Genomic DNA, 21,172 nt, shown 5'->3' on the forward strand with positions numbered 1-21,172 from the left:
ATGGCCGGGGACGACATCACGGTGCACGTGGAATGGCTGGCGCGCCGCCTGAGGCAGCAGCAGGAGGACGCGGCGGCGACGGAGCAGCACCGGATCACGGTGACCACCCACCGCGTGTCCCGAGTCCCGGTCCAAGTCCGCGACAAAAACCCGGACGCATACACGCCAGGGCTCGTCGCCATCGGCCCGCTCCACGCCAGGGCCGCCGAGCGCGGGCTCCAGCAGGGCAACCGGCTCAAGATGGCCTACCTCAACAGCCTCATCTCCCGCGGCCACCCCGACCCCGCGGACCACCTCGCCGTCATCCAGAGCTACATCCGCCTGGTCGCGGCCCGCGAGCAGGAGGCCCGCGCCATGTACGCCTCCGAGGACGTCGATGACATCACGGCCGACGACTTCATCCAGATGCTGGTGCTCGACGGCTGCTTCGTCATCGAACACCTCGTCAACGTCTTCATTGGCCTGGAGGAGCCGTCGCTGCACGCCATGCCGTTCGGCCCCGCGCAGCTCTCCGTGGACCTCATCCTCGCAGAGAACCAGGTACCGTTCTTCGTCCTCGTCGACCTGATCAAGAGCACCAGACTGCCGGAATTCAACTCCACAGGCTACGACCCGCCGGTCCTGCTCATGAAGCTGGTGCTGTTCTACCTCGCCGGAGAGAAGGGCCGCGACATGAGCGAGGGACTGCCGAACGCGGACGGCGTCTCCCATATGCTGCATCTGCTCCACGCGATGGTCACCGCGGCGCGCACCAGGTGGGAGCCGCCGCCGCGCATCAAGGACACCGCGGTGCTGGTGATGGCACAGGAGGTGGCGCGGCTGCTGTGGCGCCTCTCGCTGCTGCTCCTGGTGCCGTTTCTGTACCCGACCCTGCGCGGAGAGCGCCGGTGGAGCGCGAGATACTTGCGGGACGACCTGCCGTCGGCGAGCGACCTGAAGCGGATGTGGGTGCTGTTCGAGAAAGCGCGCGGCGGCAGGAGCAACAAGGCTGCGGCGGGCATCGCGTCGGTGCTGGGCCCGGTGCCGCTGGCCGTGAAGCTTACGCACGAGGAGCTGCGTCTGCCGCAGCTGCGGATCGAGTTCCGGACGGCACCGCTGCTCCTGAACCTGATGGCGTTCGAGCAGTGGGCGGGGGACGTGTCGGCGTACGCGTGTCTCATGGCGAAGATGGTGCAGTCCGCGGAGGACGCAGGGGTGCTGGTGGCGGCGGAGGTGGTGCAGAGCAGCACGGCGGGGAGCGAGAGCAAGGAGAACGTGGCGCGGCTCTTCCGGCAGGTGGGCACCGCGAGCGATGCGGCGGGGGAGCTGGAGAAGAGCTATCTGGGGGAGATGCTGGGGAAGCTGTGGGAGCGGAGCCGGCACCCGATCTTCAGGATGTGGGCGGACGTTCAGCGCAACTACTTCAACGAGCCATGGGCCATCGTCGCCGAGATCGTCGCCTTCGTCACCTTCGTCTTTAACATACTCCAGATCTACGCATCCTTTAAGCATAAATGAACAAGAAACGATTCAGAGATCAATAACACTGCATGCTGACTACTAGCTACTCCATCATCATACAAGAGGAGGGTTCGTCATATCTTAAAAAGAAAATCCTGGAAACTGAAGACATACAGCCTTGCGCATAACTGGATGAAGCAATGCATAATAGTTAGCCTTCCCGCGAGCGAGGAGGGAATCAAGCTGCCTTTCTAGGTCTTATCCAGTTACACTCACACGTCATCATATATACGCGGACCGGACCATATGGATCTCTACTGCTTAAAAAATGTACAGTACATCGTATCTTCGTATGGTTCGCTCCCGTCCGTCCTTGTTCCGCTCGTCCGTCCGCACGCACGCCAATCCCGCGCGCCTCTGGGCCGCCGCACGCGCCAGCCCACTCCCCCCCCCCTCCCCTCCGAGCGCGCCCCCTGCAAAACCGCGCCGCCCTACTGCCCCCCGCACGACCCCGCGCGCGATCCAGCAGCCGATCCAACCGACTCGCCGCCCGCACCACCCCGCCGGCAACGGCGTTGCCGCCTAGACCACCGTGCCGTCCTCCTCCTGACCTCCTCCGCGCCGCCCTCTTCACCGCACTCCATAGCCAAGGATCCGAACGCCGCATCTCTTCCTCTCCTCGGCCCCACGCACGCGCGCTCGCGGGGGAAGGCGGATACGGGGTGGCCGTGGCGGAGGCTGGCGCCCTGCGGGCTCCCTATTCATCTTCGTCCCCACTGATGGGTGCCATCTGATCCCCGAATTCGGCGCCGCCAAACCCCCTCCTGGCCAGCGCCACCGCCGCACCCTCGAGGTCTCCGTCCACCGAAGCACGCGCGGTCTGCCAGATGGAGCACGACCCCTCTAAACCGGCGTTCAAGGACGGCGCCGCGCGCCAGCTATACCTGGTCCATCTCCTCGCCCCTCTTTCCTTCTCCGCCCGAAATTTCAGTGATCTAACCGGATCCAGGCCTAATGCTGCTGCGATCCCTGATTTCTGCTGTGGCAAGTGGTGAAGCACGAGGGATGGGAGCGCCTGTACGGCGGCCTCATGCCCTCGCTCGTGGGCACCGCGGCCTCGCAGGTTTGTTCGCTCATTGATTGATTCACCAGCTTCCTGCCTTGCTTTGGGATGGTCGATATGCATCTGAATCGTCAAGGGCGTTTGCGCGAATTCTAATTGCTTTGTCTATTAGGGTGTCTACTACTACTTCTACCAAATATTCCGGAACAGGGCAGAGGCGAAGGCCCTTGAGCGATCCAGGAGAGGGCTTGGCGATGGGTCAGTCGGGATGCTCCAGTCTCTCACTGTCGCTGCCCTGTCTGGGTAATTGGAATTTAGCTGAGCACCTTCTGTTGACGTAAACATTGCATTGTCTACTCCCAGGCATAATTATTGTAACTTGTGTGGTTATCAACCTTATGTGTTGTTTGCTCAATTTATCTCATTATTTTTTCACAGCTGCATCAATGTACTGCTCACAAACCCAATTTGGGTTGTTGTTACACGAATGCAAGTAAGCAAATGCACAGTTTGATTTTTTATTTTCCCTTATCAGCTACCTGCTTTGAGTGGAAAACGTTTAGCAACACATTTGAGGTATAACAATTCGTTCTCTTCTGCAGACACACAAAAAGGCAAACAAACAGCAAAGCCCTCAGGGTTTGACATGTGCTCTTGACAAGGCCCTCCAAGCTGCTACAACTGAAAACACCCCTTACAAAACTATTGATGTTGTATGTAACTCACAACATTTCTCCTGTAGGATAAAATACTCTGTTCGTTCTTAATAACAATTCATTTCTCCTGTAGGACAACATACTCTATTAGTGCAATTATACATTGCCAATTACCGTGTCCCTTTTTTGAAAAAAAAAAATGGAAAACCTGTACCACAGCTGTGATATAGACTATAAGCAGATAATCATCATGCAAATCAAATGGTTCCTGTTAGCAATGTGTTATATTTGCATAGGGGGACGAATGGACCTGGAGAGTGCCCTGTTGCGATGAGCACTAGAGGAACAAGCGAAATAATATTAATTTTGGAAGACGAAGAACAATGTATTTCATGCTTTTCACTAGAATCTGTTTTTTTATTGTAAGGCTTCCATGGTATATTTGATCTTAACATAATGCCGCATGCAACTGCAAATGACTATACATTAGTTTGGAGGATGGTTGTTTGACTTGGTCTAGCTGCAGGTTAAGGAGCTTTACAAAGAAGCTGGAGTGCTGGGCTTCTGGAAAGGGGTAGTTCCATCTCTAATTATGGTAAGTCACTGTTGTTCACCTTTTCTTTTGCTTAATAGTCTTACAATGGAGGTTTCACAATTTCATCTGTTATAGGTTAGCAATCCTGCAATTCAGTTCATGTTGTATGAGACTCTTCTGAAGAAATTGAAGAAGAGACGGGCCTCAAATTTGAAGGGAGCTGATGGACTGACTGCTCTTGAAGTAAGCTTTTGCTTTTCCAGTGGTAGAGATTGCCTCTACTGATTATTAGGACCAATACCAGTTCAATTAATATGGATGTATAAAAGAGAATAAGTTGTAACTCATTCAAGTCCAATACAATAAGGCAAGAAGACATAGTAGGGGGTTGCTCATGAGTTGTGCGTCTGTGTTCAGATTTCCAGTCCAGGAGCAAATAACAAGTATCACTCTTCTTTGTTCAAATAGGTTACTGTCAATTATCTGTTGGGAAAATTGGGAAAGACTTACGCAGACACAGTTGGTGTGGTCAATCTTGGTGGTGGATCTGTCCAAATGGCATATGCTATCCCAGAGAAGGACACAGGAAAGGCTCCTAAACCATCCGATGACGAAGATTCATATGTGAAAAAGCTCTTCCTCAAAGGAACCACATATTATCTATATGTTCACAGGTTAGTGTTACAAAATTATTGAGGTTTTGAAGCTTGCTCTGTTTATACGATAAAATCTTCTACTTTGAAAACCATGTGTCAGTCGTAATCTAAGGTATAAAAACAAATTACTCTTCAAAATCCATTTAAGCTCCCGATGGTGGTAGACTCCTGCAAATCCCTTGTTTGGATTTATAGGCAGACACCGTAAGTTGCTGAAAGTGCCGTAGTTCTTTAAGTAGCTACTTGAGGGGATTCTTATTTAGAGACCAACACAGAAATAGCACAATACTTATGGCCAGAGCAACCTTAAGGGCATCCCTACCTTATACGTAAAAATGCAACCTAAAAAGAAGTCTGGTAGTCTCTAGAATAGCCTAATGTCAAGCTGTTACACATTCAGCTTGCTTTTGTAACATGTTTATATGAACTGTTTTTTATTTTCGTACTATTTGTCCATGACTATTGGTAATGTTAGTCGATTGACGCATAACACATTATTTTTATAAGCTCATCATTAACGTTCAGTGCCTAATATTTATCTATATATCGTGATTGAATATTTTTGGAGTGATTTGTATGCCTATAACAACAGCTGCTAGATGAACTACTAAAGTTTTTAAAGCCGAGTTGCTCGCTTTGGTTGCACGTCTTGATGAACAAATTTGTTTGTTTGCACTTTGTTTGTCTGCGCATGTGGTACGAGCTCGACGTATTGTTCTTGAAACTTGGTGAGTTAGGTTCTGCCTTTCGAGGTATCCTTGTCTCCTCGCTTTTCCTTTGAATTGTGTAGGGCTATGACTATGAGAAACTGAGTGACACTTGGTACTGCAATATGAAGTCGATGGCGACACATGTTATCTCGTGAAATTTTCGGTTGCCGTTGCAACGCATGGGCAATTAACTAGTATGTATCATATCATGTATTCATGTATGCATATACCTACCTCGCGATCAATCACCTTATTTCTTCTTATCTTCTTACCCCATATATGCATGCATGCTTAGGGCACTGCTTCCACTTATAGAAAGATGAATATATTACGATAATTATAAATGTCATTGAGCCTCGTAGGTGTGTTTGTATAGAGTACATGACTTGGATCGCAAGATAATTCTAGATATAAGACTGAATCGTATCAGACAGATTACAATCAAATCATATCCTACCAGAACATTCGGTATATTCTAATGACTACTTAGTGTATTGTACCTGTTACTGCGCACGTACTATACCCGGCCCCGTCCATGTGTTTCTCACATCCTCCTGCTACAGCACACAAGCAGCAAACTACACTGCTAGAATGTACTGCTATGGTACTAGCTAATAATATAACGCTGCTTTCATTTTATTGCCTTTCGAACTCAAGGTATGGCAAGTATTTTAATTAAGCTAGTTTGCCGACGATGTAATAAGACCAAATAAGCATCGTACGTTAAGAGTGTCGTTGTATTACTAGGTGTCAACAAGGAGATCTCACGTAATAGTCTCTCCCCGTTTTATGCGGAGTCACAACATTTTACAGCGTTGACCACCATGGCGTTATTGCCAAACAGCCATCTCACCACAGGGTACCCCACAAGCCTTCTCTCAATGGTGGAGGCACTACATTTCCTCAACGCCACCAGCCTTTCGGCAGAGACTCCAAAGCCTCATGCTCCTCACCTTTTGGCATCTTTGGAAAGAACGGAACCAAATATGTTTTGGAGAACACTTACCTCTCCATCAACACCTTAAGCGCTCTCATCAAGGAAGAGTTCAATCTTTGGGTGGTCGTGGGCACCAAACTGTCTTAGCAACTGAGTCTGCGCTTTGTATAGCTTGTACATATACGCTTAGATAGCTTTTCTTTTTCTTTGTTTTGGTTCTGTTTCCGGATATGTACTGGCCTTTTTTTTTCCTAATGAATGAAACGCAGCTCTTCTGCTTTAAAAAAAAAAAACAAAAAGTGATGTCACAGGCCCAGGCATCTCAACTCTCTCCCCAAAATCTGACCCCCATCTATGTTCGATCGCCTCCCCCCTAACACCGGAACCAGCACTGCTAAGTAACGAGATGGTGTTTCTGTTTCAGCATCTTCGCTGCAGTTACCTGTATCTGAACTCAATTTTCTTCAAGAAACGTCACGTATATGGCTGGATGTGTCAGATTTTCTATACTGTTACACCTAAAATTTGTCTTTGTTCTTGAAACTTTGTCTAGACATAAAGCACACATTTGCCTATAGCTGACATTTTTTTAGAAGGCCTGAAAACTTGTGGATACTATTCTTAAAGAATTTATTGGAATTGATCTCGGCTCGTGCATCCTAACGTTCTCATGCGCCGCCACGGTCTCCACCAAGCTCTGCGTCACGCCAGCATCAACTTCACCAACGTGTACACCTACACCGACTCTTTGCATCTCACCGCTCACTAATGGTATCTCCGAACACCAGTATGTCCATGCTTCCGCTTCAAGGTGGTGTCTTGATGTTAGGGCTAATGCTTATGCGAATTAAGTTCATAATTAGATCTAATAGAATTTGCACCATTTTCAAACGTTATCTTGACTTCTCCTGATATCCTCCCCGTCAAAACATCCTCAACTTGTCAGCCAACGCTTCACAGTTCACACATTACATGCATCATTTTATTTCCAATCCTTTTATAGATATGTACAACGGGAAAGGGAAAAAAGGTGTGAGGCAGTAGAGTTAAACGTCTTCTGCATTTTGCCTTCAGTTTCAACGAACGCTGATGCTGGTTGTTCAACCGTCTCCATCTTGGACGGCTGCAAACACTTTACTTGCTCATCAATACTCTTTCAGCTCTAGTCAAGCCATTTGGCTGATCATTTCACTCGTTCTCAGCAGCAAGTTTTGACATGCATAAAGAAATCGACAACGACCGGACCAGATCACACAGTCAGAAGTGTTGCATTCCAAGCAGCAGCAGCAGCTCTGAATCTCTGATCAGACAAGGAATTCGTGGGCTTCATTTGTTCAGCTCTCAAGTTGCCTGCCCATCTCAATTCTCCCAAGTCTTGGTTTCTCTCTCAACTTATCCATGTGTTTGACTTTTGAAAAGGGAAATTGATTGATCTTGTGACGCAAATGCGGCGGTTAATTAACGCTGATTATGTCTCACTCTATCCAGAAGCAAGAAGTGTTTCTCGGTCAATATTGTCGAGTGATTTGTCTGACTTTTACTTGCTTTATTGTGAGATGATTTCTTTTTTTGAATTTTGTATCTGTGAGATGATGGCAAGTGCGATCCAATCTATGGGTTCTTGTGATGGACTTTGTCGACCTAAGATGGAGAAGTATGAGAATGTCTTTTCTGTTGTTAGGTGATCAATCACTATCCCCGTGAAAGGTATAAGGCAAAAGTGCAAAATTAAAAAAAGATGACCTATTTTATCTGTTGCTTTAATTACTTTTTTTGAACTAATTCGCATATTGCATGTCCATGTTTATTTGGTGAATATCAGTTTCAGTTATGCATGTGACGGTTATAACGGAACAAAACTCCTTGCGACAATTATCAAGACGACTATGCTCTGAATGTTTGGAAAATACTAAGATCCAACATTTTCTAGATGTTTACGTACAAATAGGAATCTTTCTTTTGAAGACTTACATATGTAGCAATTCAGGGCCGTGATCAGATCGATGAAAGATCCATGACCGTAAAAAGTCAAACGCATCCTAATATGAGGAAAAATGTTAAGATGATCCACACCTTTTACCTGGCCTACACCCCGCACACCGATAACTGGTTCAGGGAGGGCGGTGACTTGTCAGAGTTCATCAAAAGAGAAGTCGCATTCGGTCCCTTAACATTGATGAACGGAGGCTGAGTAGGCTGGGGAAGCACCTTATCTCTACTGCTCAGCATCTCAGCCACCTTCCACATCAGTGGCCTAAGGTTCGGCGATGCCTGAGCGCATAGTAGCCCGATATGGAATACCTTGAGAGATTCCTCCTCGGAGCATTGCTCGCGAAGGTTTGGATCAAGCAGTTCTATCAGGGTGCCTGCGTTGTAGTTTTTCCACATCTGAAGAATGACAGTAGTGCTAGCTTGATCAGGTTTCCTGAAATGCTACAGTGACACCGGTGATGATCTCAAGGACTAGCACGCCGTAGTTGTATATATCAGCCTTCTTGTCAACTTCCCGTGGACGATGTACTCTGGAGCCATGTATCCACTGTGCAAAAAATTTGGAACGGTGAGTGCTATTTCTTCAGACATATCTGCACGGTTTGGCACAAGAATTTTCTCCCTCCACCGCATAATCGTGCGATTGTTTTACGATGTTTCAAGGAATTGGACTTACAAAGTTCCCGCAAGGCCGGTGCTGAGGTGGCTTTGATCTTCCATGAAGTTCCTCGCGAGGCCGAAATCGGCAATCTTCGGCCTGAACCTCTCATCCAGCAGTATGTTGCTGGCCTTTATGTCCCTATGTCTGATCCTGATCTCGGAAGCGCTGTGGAGGTACGATAAACCCTCCGCCGTCCCGAGGATGATCTCGAACCTCCGGTCCCAATCCAGCGCATTCTTTTTAAACGCATCTGCATCGTCATCGAGCATGAAAGATCAGAAATGCATCCACATTTTCAGGTATGGAGAAAATTCAGGATGCAGCAGCTAGGGGTTTGTTTTGTCGAGGCTGGTGTTGCAGAGGTACTCGTAGACGAGGAGGCTCCCGGGGCCCTCGACGCTGCAGCCGAGCAGCTTGACCAGGTTCTTGTGCTGCACCTGGCTGACCAGGCGCACCTCGTTGAAGAACTGGTCGGCCCACTACCGCGTGTTGAAGAAGAGCCGCTTCACAGCGACCTCCCGGCCGTCTGGCAGCACACCCTACGCCATCATGTCAGAAGAGAAATGCTATTGCAATCACACAAAAAATATCACAATACTGCTACTGCTATTAGAAGAAACGCGCCGCAAAATAGACGAACACGACACAACAACGCGACATATTCAGTTGCTGCTGCAATGCATCCAGGGTCTGTTTGATTGAGCTGAGGTTTTTAGCTTTTCTGGTTTCTAATATTTTACTATTAATTTTTGTAATAAATTTTTAGCTTCTGACGACGCACCCGGCGCTCAGGCCGTACCCCTCGGCCGCGGCCGGCAGGCACTAGCGTACGAGACAGCTTCTTTGCCGAGTGCCTCAGGCACTCGGCAAAGGACGATATACACTCGGCAAAGGCTTTGCCGAGTGCTACACTCGGCAAAGGGCGCTCGGTAAAAAAATTATCGGCAAAGACCTCTTTGCCGAGTGCACTTTATCGGGCACTCGGCAAAGGCTTTGCCGAGTGCTAAGCTGACACTCGGCAAAGGCCTCCGCTTTACCGAGCGCCAGTGAATCAAACACTCGGCAAAGGTGGCGTCTGTGCCGAGTGCCACCTGGAGGACACTCGGCAAACAGGCCATCTTTGCCGAGTGCCTGGACCGTGGCTCTCGGCAAAGCATGTTGTCAATTTGCCGAGTGTCATGGCCATTGCACTTGGCAAAGTGACTGACAACAGCTTTTTTTATTTGTTTTTGACATCCCATCCAAACAAACAGATATATATATAACAAACATTACCAACATCACATATATATCATCAACAGCACATATATATCACCAACACCACATATATATCACAAACATCACATGTCTCACAATATATCACAAATAAGTTCACAAGTAATCCAAGTGCTCCATCATCTACAACCATAATTGCAAATAGAAGTACCATTAACAACCACAAGTATCATCACCAAGATGGTCAATGAAACTGATTTGGTGAATGATTCGCTGAAGCATGAGGATCGTTCGATGCCACCGATTGATTCTGCACAAAGGAGAAGAGATTGCATGTGTGAGACAAGATAAATATATACCATACATGAATAAAACTTTCATACTCCACTAGGTTTGACCGTAAGCATGAACATACAAACTAAAACATTTATACTCACAGGAGTAGAATAGTGAGGAGGTGGAGGTGGAGCGAATAGCGAATGTGGCGGAGCCACACCCGTAGCGGCGCCAATACTTTGCATGTACTGAAGAATCTCCACCATCCTCCGCTGCTCGGCCTCCATCGTCGCCTACATTTGCTCCCGTATCCTCCTCTCTTGTTCCAGCTGGGCCTACAATATATTCACCATAATGTTACAATAATGCAAAGGAAAGGTATGAAAAAACCAATGAACGACGAATAAACCAGGAATAACCTCGAGTGCCTCCACCCGGTGGTGTGAAGTGTCCTTCCGAGGTCGTATGGCCGGGCTCGTGCTCGTGCTGCTTGCTCGAATCTGGGAGAGACTGGGAATAGCGGCCGAGTCGATTGCGCTGTCGCCAATCCAGTATCGCCCATGCTTCTTGCCTCCTCCCACCCTCATGACGACTTCTCCATCAAGGTCCTCAGTGCTCGGATCGTACTCTGGCCCATGGACCTCCCTTGCCATCGATGTGTACTCACTAAGGCGGTTGTGGACGGTCGCATTGCTGTACGCCTCGGGCCCGTCCTCCGGGTTGTAGTCGACGTCGGACGTCGCCTTGCCCTTGTGGGCCATAGCAAATGCCTTGAAGATGGAGCAAGGCTGGCCACCATGTGACGCCGACTGCGAGAAAAACAGCAAGATGATTAGAAATCATGCAGAATTGAGCGTTAGAATAAATAAATGAATTCGCGTACCCATGTTTGTGCGTATCCGCTGAGGTTGCGGCTGCCTTGATGGTGTGCTACACCTGGCATCATCAAACGCCGCTCCCGGCACAAGTTGCGCGTCTCCTCCCACTCGCGTGAGCACCACTTGTCCACCATCTGTTCCCAGCACTGGGGATGCGCGGCGCACCAATAAGGAATCATCTACAGGCCATCAAGTACATGACATATCAGAAGATGAAATTAAGCCTACTTAATCTCAAAAGGAATCAATATTAATGTTCTGTATTTACCTGCAGGTACTGGTCCCGGGTCAGCGTCATGGTTCTTGCGTCCCTTTTGGTGACCTTCGTTCCAACGACGGTCCCGTGGTAAGTTACGACGGCCTGGATGCGTGCCTCGTAATGCATGTCCACGACGAGTTTTTTGCAGCATTTGGTAGCCACCGCATCCGCCCTGGCCTCATGTCCGTCCTGGCATCTAAAGAAATCCTGCATACAAACACGATGTATCCATTCATTATTTCAAGAATGTCCAATAAATACGATGTATTGAGCAATGTAGTGCGAGGAAGACTTACCCACAGCTCTTGCTTCACCCGCTCCGCCTTGTTGTTGAATACCCTGCGGGCCCGATCTGCAGCATCGGGGGCGGCGGCGTAGTGGTCAAACGAGTAGGCCGGCCCCGTCACTCCGGCGTACTCAACCAGGCCAGGGAAGTGCTCCTTGCACAGAAGACCGAGGATGCCATTGACTTGGCGTGTGTGAGCACCTCCACTCGCCACAATCGTCCAGTTCCTGCCCAAGTGATTAACAATCGTCCAATTTCTATTTTGATATTCAACATATCATATAAAGTAGTGATAACATCTAAAGTTACTTACTTTTCCCCCTCGGGTCGAATCAGCGGGCGTCTCTCACGAGGTATCGGTCGCTGAGGGAGGCTCGCGGGACCTCGCAAGTAGACGCTGGACGAACTAGAGGAAGCGGAACCCCCTGCTGTCGCCTCCTCCAGCGCGTCCTCCTGCGCCTCCTCGGCGTCCTCCTGGGGCACCTGCTCCTCCTCCTCCTCCTCACGCGACGGGGCGGCAGGCGACGACTCCCTCCTGCAGCTGCTCCTCCTTGTCCTTCGGTACAAGGACGTTAGCTTCCTCATCCCACCGCCCACCATCTTTGTTCAATCACCTGCAATTAAAAAGAGTAAACCAATAAGCACAGATAAACAAGAAGTACTTAGAAAGAGATGCAAAATAAACAAAACGTAATTACAAAATAACATAGTATTACATGTATTAGAAATAATCTTCATGATCGGGATTAGCTGGATCATAAGTCTCATCATCACTATCAATCATGTCGAAATAATCAACACTATCCGAATGAGCAATGTTGCCATTGTCATTGTCTAAATGTAATCGCTCAAGCATTTGTAAGTCCTTCACATTTTGCACCTCATCTCCAACGTCCTCTTCAATAACCGTTTCATTGTCTACTTCCATTCTGATCGCTTCGGTTAAGTCTATCTCAAACCTCCCTTCTAGTCCCTCTTCTTGAAAGAACTCTCCGTCATATGTGTTTGGGTCTAAGTTGTAATCTTCATCGTTTGGGACAGGCACTTTACCGTGTGGCGATACCCTGTGCACAATATCCCAACCCTTAAGATGCCTTATGGTTTGACATGCATATGGGAGATAATAAACTTGCGTGGCCTGTTGGGCCACAATATAGACATCGTCTCCTGGTAAGACGGAATCCTGTCGAATTTCGACTAGCCCAAGATTACAATATGTCCGTCTCGTTACTTCAGGATCAAACCAATGGCATTTAAATATGACGGGATTAAAAGGTTTGGAACCATGAAACTTGAGTTCGTATATTTCTTCAATTCTTCCATAATACTCGACCTCATCAACGCCGGGCGTAAAAACTCCAGAACTTGTGGTTTTTCGATTGGGCCGACTCTGCTCGTAGCTTGTTGTGCGAAAGCGATATCCATTCACGTCATAACCAGAAAATGACCTGACCCTATAGGCAAAGCCATCGGCAACCTGTCTCAACTCGGCACACATAGACGCATCCCTCTGGCCCTGCAAGCTCAAGCAGGATACATCGTTATATTATTCGCACGTACGAGTAACTTGGAATGTCAAACTACGTACGAGCTAAATTGGACGGTACCTTCCGTTTGAACCAAGAAATGAAATCGGGCATTCCATTTCCCGCACCCTGTCTAAGAAGGGTATCTACCTGCTGCGGGGTAGGATCCCTTGATTGACGCCAGAATTCATGAAGAAATTCCCTGTACCAACGAGAAACAAGGGGGTTGGATGCAGAATAGTGACGGCGTATTTAACAAGTTCGTTGAGAACTTACTGCATGTACGGTGCCACTTCGTCAAGGTTGGTCAACACGTATAGCATGATATGGCGCCACTCTTCATGATTCAAGGTCTTGGGGGTCGATGCACTTGCGCTTCCGAGTTGGCCTCGGAAAAGGCTGAGGTTCGATTCATTTTCGCCAGCATTGTAACGAGGGGGTGGATTATGCACGCTAGGGAGGTTGTCACCATAGTATGTTGTTGTGAAGTTCGCCACCTCCTCCAGAATGTATGCCTCTGCAATGGAAGCCTCGATTTTGCATTTATTTCTACATTTCTTTCGAAGAACCTTTAGACATCTCTCGATTGGATAGCACCAACGGCCCTGCACGCCCCCCCCCCCCCCCCCCATTCGTGCCTCGTACGGGAGGTGCAAAATCAAATGCTGCATCGGATTGAAGAAGCCGGGTGGAAAGATCTTCTCCAACTTACAGAGCAACACATGTGCCATTCTTTCCAAGTCAGCAATCACGGTCCGAGATAACTCCTTGGCACAAAGCTGGCGAAAGAAATAGCTCAACTCTGCCAGCACTAGCCAGACATGCTCAGGGACATAGCCTCGAACCATCGCCGGAAGAAGCCGCTCAATCCATATGTGGTAGTCATGACTCTTCATCCCTAAGACTCGCATAGTAGATAAGTTCACTCCCCTCCTCAGATTAGCTGCATACCCATCAGGGAACATTAACGTCTGGATCCATTCTAGTACTTCCCTCCTTTGGGGCTTGCTCAAGACAAAATCGGCCTTAGGCCTTCTCCATGTCTTGCCGCGACTAGGAGGCTTCATATGTTGGTTTGGTCTATCGCATATCGTTGCCAGATCCACTCTAGCCTTAACGTTGTCCTTTGACTTGTCAGGAATGTCCATGATTGTTGCCCAAAGTGCCTCGGCAACATTCTTTTCAGTGTGCATTACATCAATGTTGTGTGGAAGGAGAAGGTCATCAAAATAGGGGAGCCGAGTCAAGCCCGACTTATGAGTCCACATATGTTGCTCACCATATCCCACAAAACCACCTTCTGGATTGACCTCGAGACCATCTATCTGTTCACGAACCGTGGCACCAGTCATTATCGGTGGTGCAGGGTCTGTCACTACGACACCTTTCGTAAAGTTCTTGATGTCTCGTCTGAATGCATGGTCAAGAGGGAGGAATTGCCGATGTTTGTCGAACGATGAATACTTGCCACCCTTCTGCAACCAAATGAACCTCAGACCTTCCTTGCATACTGGGCATGGGAACTTCCCGTGAACACACCAGGCGCAGAATATCCCATACGCCAGGAAGTCATGCAGGGAGTAGTGGTACCAAACATGCATTTTGAAGTTTTTCTTTGTAGCTCGGTCGTATGTCCATACCCCTTCCTCCCAAGCACGGACCAATTCATCAATCACAGGCTCCATGAACACACCCATATTATTCCCCGGGTGTCCAGGAATTATCAACGACAAGAATACGTTCTGTCGTTGAAAGCATATGCCGGGGGAGGAGATTGAGGGGGATAACGAACACGGGCCAACATGTGTATGGGGCAGCCATCATTCCATAAGGATTGAACCCATCTGTTGCCAGCGCAACACGTACATTACGAGCCTCTTTAGCTTTCTCATGATGAATGCCATCAAAGTGGGTCCATGCTTCACCATCGGATGCATGTACCATCCTGTCAGGATTGTATCGTTTGCCATTTTTGTGCCATGTCATCTGTTTCGCGGATTCCTCGGTCATGTATAGTCGTTGGATCCTCGGTATGAACGGAAGGTGCCGTAGGATTGTCACGGGAATGTCAAGCTGCCTCTTCTGGCCATCACCAGAATCTACCTCCAGGAACCTAGATGATTTACACTTTGGACAGTACTTTGCTTCCACGTATTCTTTCCTAAATAGGACGCACCCCTTCGGTCAAGCATGTATTTGCTCATACGGCATCTTAAGTGCACGAAGGAGTTTCTGTGACTCGTGCATGCTCTTTGGCAGAAGGTGACCCTCCGGAAGCAGGCTGCCAATAACTGTCAACATACCATCGAAGGCGTCTCGACTCAGGCTATACTGGGACTTTAAAGCCATTATGCGTCCAATGGCATCCAGTTGAGAAACCTTTGTCTGGCCGTGAAGGGGCTTCTGTGCCGCGGCAAACATGTCATAGAACGCCTTTGCGGTTGCCTCTGGCTCCTCCTCCGTACGTCCTTCAGCGAACTGTGCCTCGTGATAGTCATTTAACATGTTTGCTACCCCGGCATCAGCATCATAATCCTCGACGCGTGGTCTCACCACCTCCTCTCTCATACGATCGGCTTCACCATGGTAGACCCACCGGGTATAGTCCGCCGTAAATCCATTCTTCCAAAGATGTTCCCCCATGACCTTCTTCGTTTGTCTTTTCCTGTTTGCACATTTGCTGCAGGGACAACAAATTTTACTCGCTCCTTTAGCAGCCACGCCAAATGCCCGTTCCAAGAAAGCATCGGTCTTGTCGATCCATTCATTGGTGACCTGACCCTGACTTGCGCGGCCCGTGTACATCCACTCACGGTCCTCCATCCTCTAACATATATAGCGGCGAGTAATATAAACATCAATTGCATCTACACGACGTTCCTACTATCTAATAGGTGAGGATAGGTCCTAATCCCACGCGAGGATCCGTAGATGAGGTTAGTTTCCATGCTCTACTCCTATTCGAGACAGAATTTCGGCAGCACCTCCCCGCTGTTCTCCAAATACACGTCCTGCTAGGGAGAGTGTGTATCCGGAGAACAACAGGGAGATGATGCCGAAACTCTGTCTCGGATCGGAGCAGACCATGGAAACTAACCCCACCTACGCATCCGCGGGCTGTCCAAAAAACGTGGACAATTCGAAACAGATACGGTTTTAGATATGGAAATATCTGCATATTTCCAACCGTATCTCTTTCGAACGGGAGACGCCTAACTGGGTTACGTGATCTACGACCATGATACGGAAAGAGGGGTTATACCTAGGGTGGCGGTGGAGTCAGGCTAGCGGGGCCGTGGCGGGTCGGTGCAGTGGCGAGGCGACGCGGTGCAGGCAGACCCGCAGCGGCAAGGAAGGCGATCGGGGTCGCCGAGGTACTCCGGCGCCGCTCCGACTGGCTCTTCTCTGCAAAAAAAGAAACATAAAACTGTCAATACAAAATTTCGGCAGCACCTCCCCTGCACGGTGAGGTTTCCAAAACCTGCAAGAAATCCAACGGCACGATGGCCGACATGCACATATATATGAACGGCACGATGGCCGACATGCACAAGATTATATCCAACCACATATATATAACAATGTCATCATTCTTTTTCCCTCTAACTATGGTTCTAGCTTTATCCACGATGTATTGCAAACTAGGAAGGTAATCACACTTCTTCCATGAACAGTCTCCAACCAAAACTACCGACTACCAAGGTCTTTTTTTTATACAGCACCAAAGGTTTAAATTATGCATTAGGACAGCAGGACTCTATCGCCGTACCTGCGGCGGACGGAGGAGGCGAACGCCGAACCGGTCTAGGGCCCGAGCGGCAAGGCCCAAAGATCCGTCGGCGTCGCCGGTGAAGACGGCGCAGGGGAGGCCTGGGCGGAGCACCTGCACGGTGCGCACGGCGCACCAGGGCGCGGGCGGGCGCGGGCGGGGCCGGCGCGGGCGCGGGCGGCCCGGGCGGAGCACCTCCACGGTGCGCACGGCGCACCAGGGCGCGGGCGGGCGCGGGCGCCGTGGGCGCGGGGCGGCGCTGGCGCGGGGTGGGCGGCGCGGGCGCGGTGTGGCGCTGGCGCGGGGTGGGCGGCGCGGGCACGGGGGCGGCTGGCGCGGGCGCGGGCGGCGGCGGGGCGTGTGTGCGTGTGTGCGGTGCGTGGGCCGGCCGGGGGTTAAATCCCCCCTTTGCCGAGTGCCCCCGATCTGGCACTCGGCAAAGAGGGGTTTTCTTAAAAAAAAATTTAAAAATCTTTGCCGAGTGCCCCCGATCTGGCCCTCGGCAAAGAGGGGTTTTTTTTAAAAAATTTGAAATTCTTTGCCGAGTGCCAGACGTCCTGGCACTCGGCAAAGAGGCTCCTTTCCCGAGTGTCATTTTTTGACACTCGGCAAACCCTAATTTTTTTTTCACTTTTGACCTCCAAACTTTTTCTGCAGTCCTCATACAATACCTGGTACTCCATGTTCCAATGTGGCACATTTCTCGGACTTTTTCTATATTTCTTTAATTTATTTTAATTAATTGAATTTTCTTGGATAATTCAAATTATAACTGCTAGTCATTCGAATAATGAAAAAAAAAATGAATGGAAAAATGATATTCATGTTATTTAGTATAATGTGAGGCTGTATCCAGGAACAGACCACAAATTGCGAACATCTTGTTCACGAAACATGACCACGAACTTGCGGTCGAGTTGTTTTTAAATTGTATAAAAAGCAAACGAAGTCCGAAAATCATGAAACTTGTCAAGATGTAATGATATCATATGTGGAGGCTGTGATAAAAATTTGAAAAGGTTTTGCGCAAGTTGTCATGTACGATACTTGTAACCGTTGCAAACCGAAGAAGTTTACCCAGGTTTCTTCGTAGATTCTTCGGTTTGCAAGCATCGTACGTGACAACTTGTGCAAAACCTTCTCAAATTTTTATCACAGCCTCCACATATGATATCATGACATCTTGACAAGTTTCATGATTTTCGAACTTCGTTTGCTTTTTATACAATTTAAAAACAACTCGACCGCAAGTTCGTGGTCATGTTTCGTGAACTCGATGTTCGAAATTTATGGTCTGTTCCTGGATACGGCCTCACATTATACTAAATAACATGAATATCATTTTTTCATTCATTTTTTTTTCATTATTCGAATGACTAGCAGTTATAATTTGAATTATCCAAGAAAATTCAATTAATTGAAATAAATTAAAGAAATATAGAAAAAGTCCGAGAAATGTGCCACATTGGAACATGGAGTACCAGGTATTGTATGAGGACTGCAGAAAAAGTTTAGAGGTCAAAAGTGAAAAAAAAAAATTAGGGTTTGCCGAGTGTCAAAAAATGACACTCGGGAAAGGAGCCTCTTTGCCGAGTGCCATATGTTTGCCGAGTTCTTTATCTCTGACACTCGGCAAATTGCCTCTTTGCCGAGTTCTTTCTCTATGGCACTCGGCAAAGAGCCTCTTTGCCGAGTGCCAGATGTTTGCCGAGTTCTTTCTCGCTGGCACTCGGCAAAGAGGCTCTTTGCCGAGTGCCCGATAAAAAGCACGCGGCAAAGTCTGAGACACTCGGCAAAGAAGCCGTCTCCGGTAGTGCCACCCGGTCGCGCGCGCTCTCCACGCACGCGCTGGCGTTGAGCGACCTCCAGCACTGCGACGCGGCGTATGCCCGCGGTGCCCCCCGCGCGGCCCCGGGCGCTGCCGACGAGTAGTAGTAGTCCCTCGCGCCCGGCGCGGCAGCCGTGACGTCCCGCACGAATGCCGCCGCGGCGACCGCGAACCCCCGCGCGGACGCCGCGGGCATGGTGGAGTTGGAGCACACCGCTGTGTCGGTGGCGACGGCGGTGAAGTTGTCGGGGCCGAAGCGGAGGAAGCAGCCGTCGAGGTAGATGCGGCCGCCGGTGGCGGGCAGGCAGTGGTGCAGCTTGACGCGGCTCTGCGCGTAGCAGAGCTGGCAGTCCGTGGGGGAGAGGTAGGCCATGCACTGGCCGAGCCCGAAGACGGTGTTGATCCCGCTGACGGTGGCCGCGGCGCCGAAGCCGTGGCGTGTGACGTTCTGGTAGATCATCTCCAGCGTGTTGACGAAGCTGACGTCGAAGGCCTCCGGGTCCGCCGCCGGCGTGGTCCCGCACACTGTGGCCAGGATCGCCGGCGTGCCCGAGTTATCTGCGCCAGCGGTGGCGGCGAAGAAGAAGAGAAGGTGGACGACGGCCGCGGCCGGGAGCAAGGGGTGGCGCGGTCTTCCTGGTCGCCGCCGCTGCATGGCGCCGCGCTCGTGTCGCGCGTGCGAATGTCTCGTTCGTGGCTTCATTTTTGTACGTGGCGTGGCATGCCCGTCGTGTGTTTGCGGTCTGAACTGGTGGAAGTTGCAGCTGGCTACTTCTTTGGAGTGACGTGGCAGAATGGACGTGTTTTCATTTGATTTTTAGTAAGAAAAAATTGCTACAGTTCTGGCTTAGTCACTAACAATTCATCATCTACTCATGTAGAACAAAAAACTAGACATGCATGTCCGTTCAACGCAGGGGTGGAACCAGCCCTACATCTCAGGCTGGCCCATTCAAATCTGATTTGGATGTAAAAATTTCTATTATTTCTATAGTAATTTCAATGGAAATTTGGGCCCATGGCCTGGGCTGAAACCTAGCTTGCCATGGGCCTGAGTCCGCCCCTGATCAACTTATGATTACATATATAACCCATTGTGTTTTCGTGTGTTGACTGTTGAGCCAGTAATAAATACTCCACAACATTTTTTTATAGGAGAACGAGCTTTGTTTCTATTGAAAGTAATATAACAGTACACATATACCAGATCGCTAGATGCAATAGCAAAGTACCGAGAGGCACCAAACCAAATTAAAGACCTTAGGACCACTGATAAACAAGTTTCAGACATAATCCCACTAGATACATCAAGCAAAATACACATCAAACAGGTCAGAGCTCTAGAAGCACATATACACATAGTAGACATAATAAGCAAGCTATAACTCGACCACATCAGATTGGGTAAGATAGCTTGGCTGAAAGTTGATGGACCACTCCTTTTCTTGTCACCCTCTTTGAACGAGATTTTTTAACTTTGTAAATAAGAAAGACCTTTAAGAAGAATATCAATCAGTTTGTTAGAAAAAATCTTTTCAATCGTCATCTTATTACGAGCACGCCACATAGCCTATCTAAGACCTAAAAAAAGAAGCAACGTAATTTTGCGAGTATATTCAGATTATTTATCAAATGACCAAGAACAAGGTCATCAAGGGACTTGAGTTGGTCCACCCATCTAAAATACTCTCTGATCACACTTCATATGAATTTATCAAGGACACACTGAAAAAAATGTGCTCAGTAGTTTCCTTTTTGCCGCATAGACAACCGCACTCGCTACCCTTCCAATCTCTGCGTTTTAGCGAGGTTGCAGTTTGGAGTCTATTGTTAAACATTTATCAAAGAAAAACCTTAATTTTCTTAGGGATTTTATATTTCCATATCCTCCCACTAATCTTGCTTCTTACACCTCTATCAAGAATAAACCGATAAAGGGATTTAGATAAATATGAGAACATATATCAAGAACATTACATTTTTCCACAACAAATATTATGTATGACTAATAGATAAATATGAGAATATATATAGAGAACATTACATTTTTCACAATATATGTTTTGTTATTTATTGTCTATATGGTTTGGAACTAACTTATTTTTTCTATAAGACACTAGCCCATACTCTTTTATCATTAAATTGTTTGTCACATTAAATTTTATTTTATATGGACGTGTATTTAATATTTAAGACATAAACAAGTAGGGTATCCGGAGTGGGCTAAGCAGTTGTTTGTGAATGGTAAACACACGCAGCATCAATCATCGATCGCCACGCGGGCGTTGACACTGGTTGAGATTGATGGACACCGGCCGGCCAGCGAATTCCGGCGGCCTCTGAGGTTGACGCCGGCCGCCTAATTGCTACGCGTGGCACGTGCAGCTCACTTACTTATCATGCTAGGGAGACCCATGCCACGCTTATAGGCAACATCTTTTTCAGTTGGCCTCGCTCTTCCAACAGTTAATAGGAGGATATGGCT

The 21,172-nt window shown here is 48.6% G+C and overlaps 2 protein-coding genes and 1 pseudogene across 2 annotated transcripts; 2 read left to right on the plus strand and 1 right to left on the minus strand.

Moving 5' to 3' along the window:
* LOC133929613 (UPF0481 protein At3g47200-like) lies at positions 1-1,497 on the plus strand. Its single transcript, XM_062376412.1, has one exon. It carries the CDS (start codon positions 1-3, stop codon positions 1,495-1,497), a length of 1,497 nt encoding a protein of 498 aa, XP_062232396.1.
* A 431-nt stretch (positions 1,498-1,928) lies between these two features.
* LOC133929615 (peroxisomal nicotinamide adenine dinucleotide carrier-like) lies at positions 1,929-3,979 on the plus strand. Its single transcript, XM_062376413.1, has 6 exons — positions 1,929-2,563; positions 2,676-2,806; positions 2,942-2,996; positions 3,106-3,216; positions 3,686-3,754; positions 3,830-3,979. Exons 1-6 carry the CDS (start codon positions 2,531-2,533, stop codon positions 3,977-3,979), a joined length of 549 nt encoding a protein of 182 aa, XP_062232397.1. The 5' UTR covers positions 1,929-2,530.
* Positions 3,980-7,895: 3,916 nt separating this feature from the next.
* On the minus strand, positions 7,896-19,342 carry LOC133929616 (cysteine-rich receptor-like protein kinase 42; annotated as a pseudogene).
* Positions 19,343-21,172: the final 1,830 nt, after the last annotated feature.

This window comes from Phragmites australis, chromosome 9 (assembly GCF_958298935.1).
Source record: "Phragmites australis chromosome 9, lpPhrAust1.1, whole genome shotgun sequence".
NCBI classification, from domain to species: Eukaryota; Viridiplantae; Streptophyta; class Magnoliopsida; order Poales; family Poaceae; genus Phragmites; species Phragmites australis.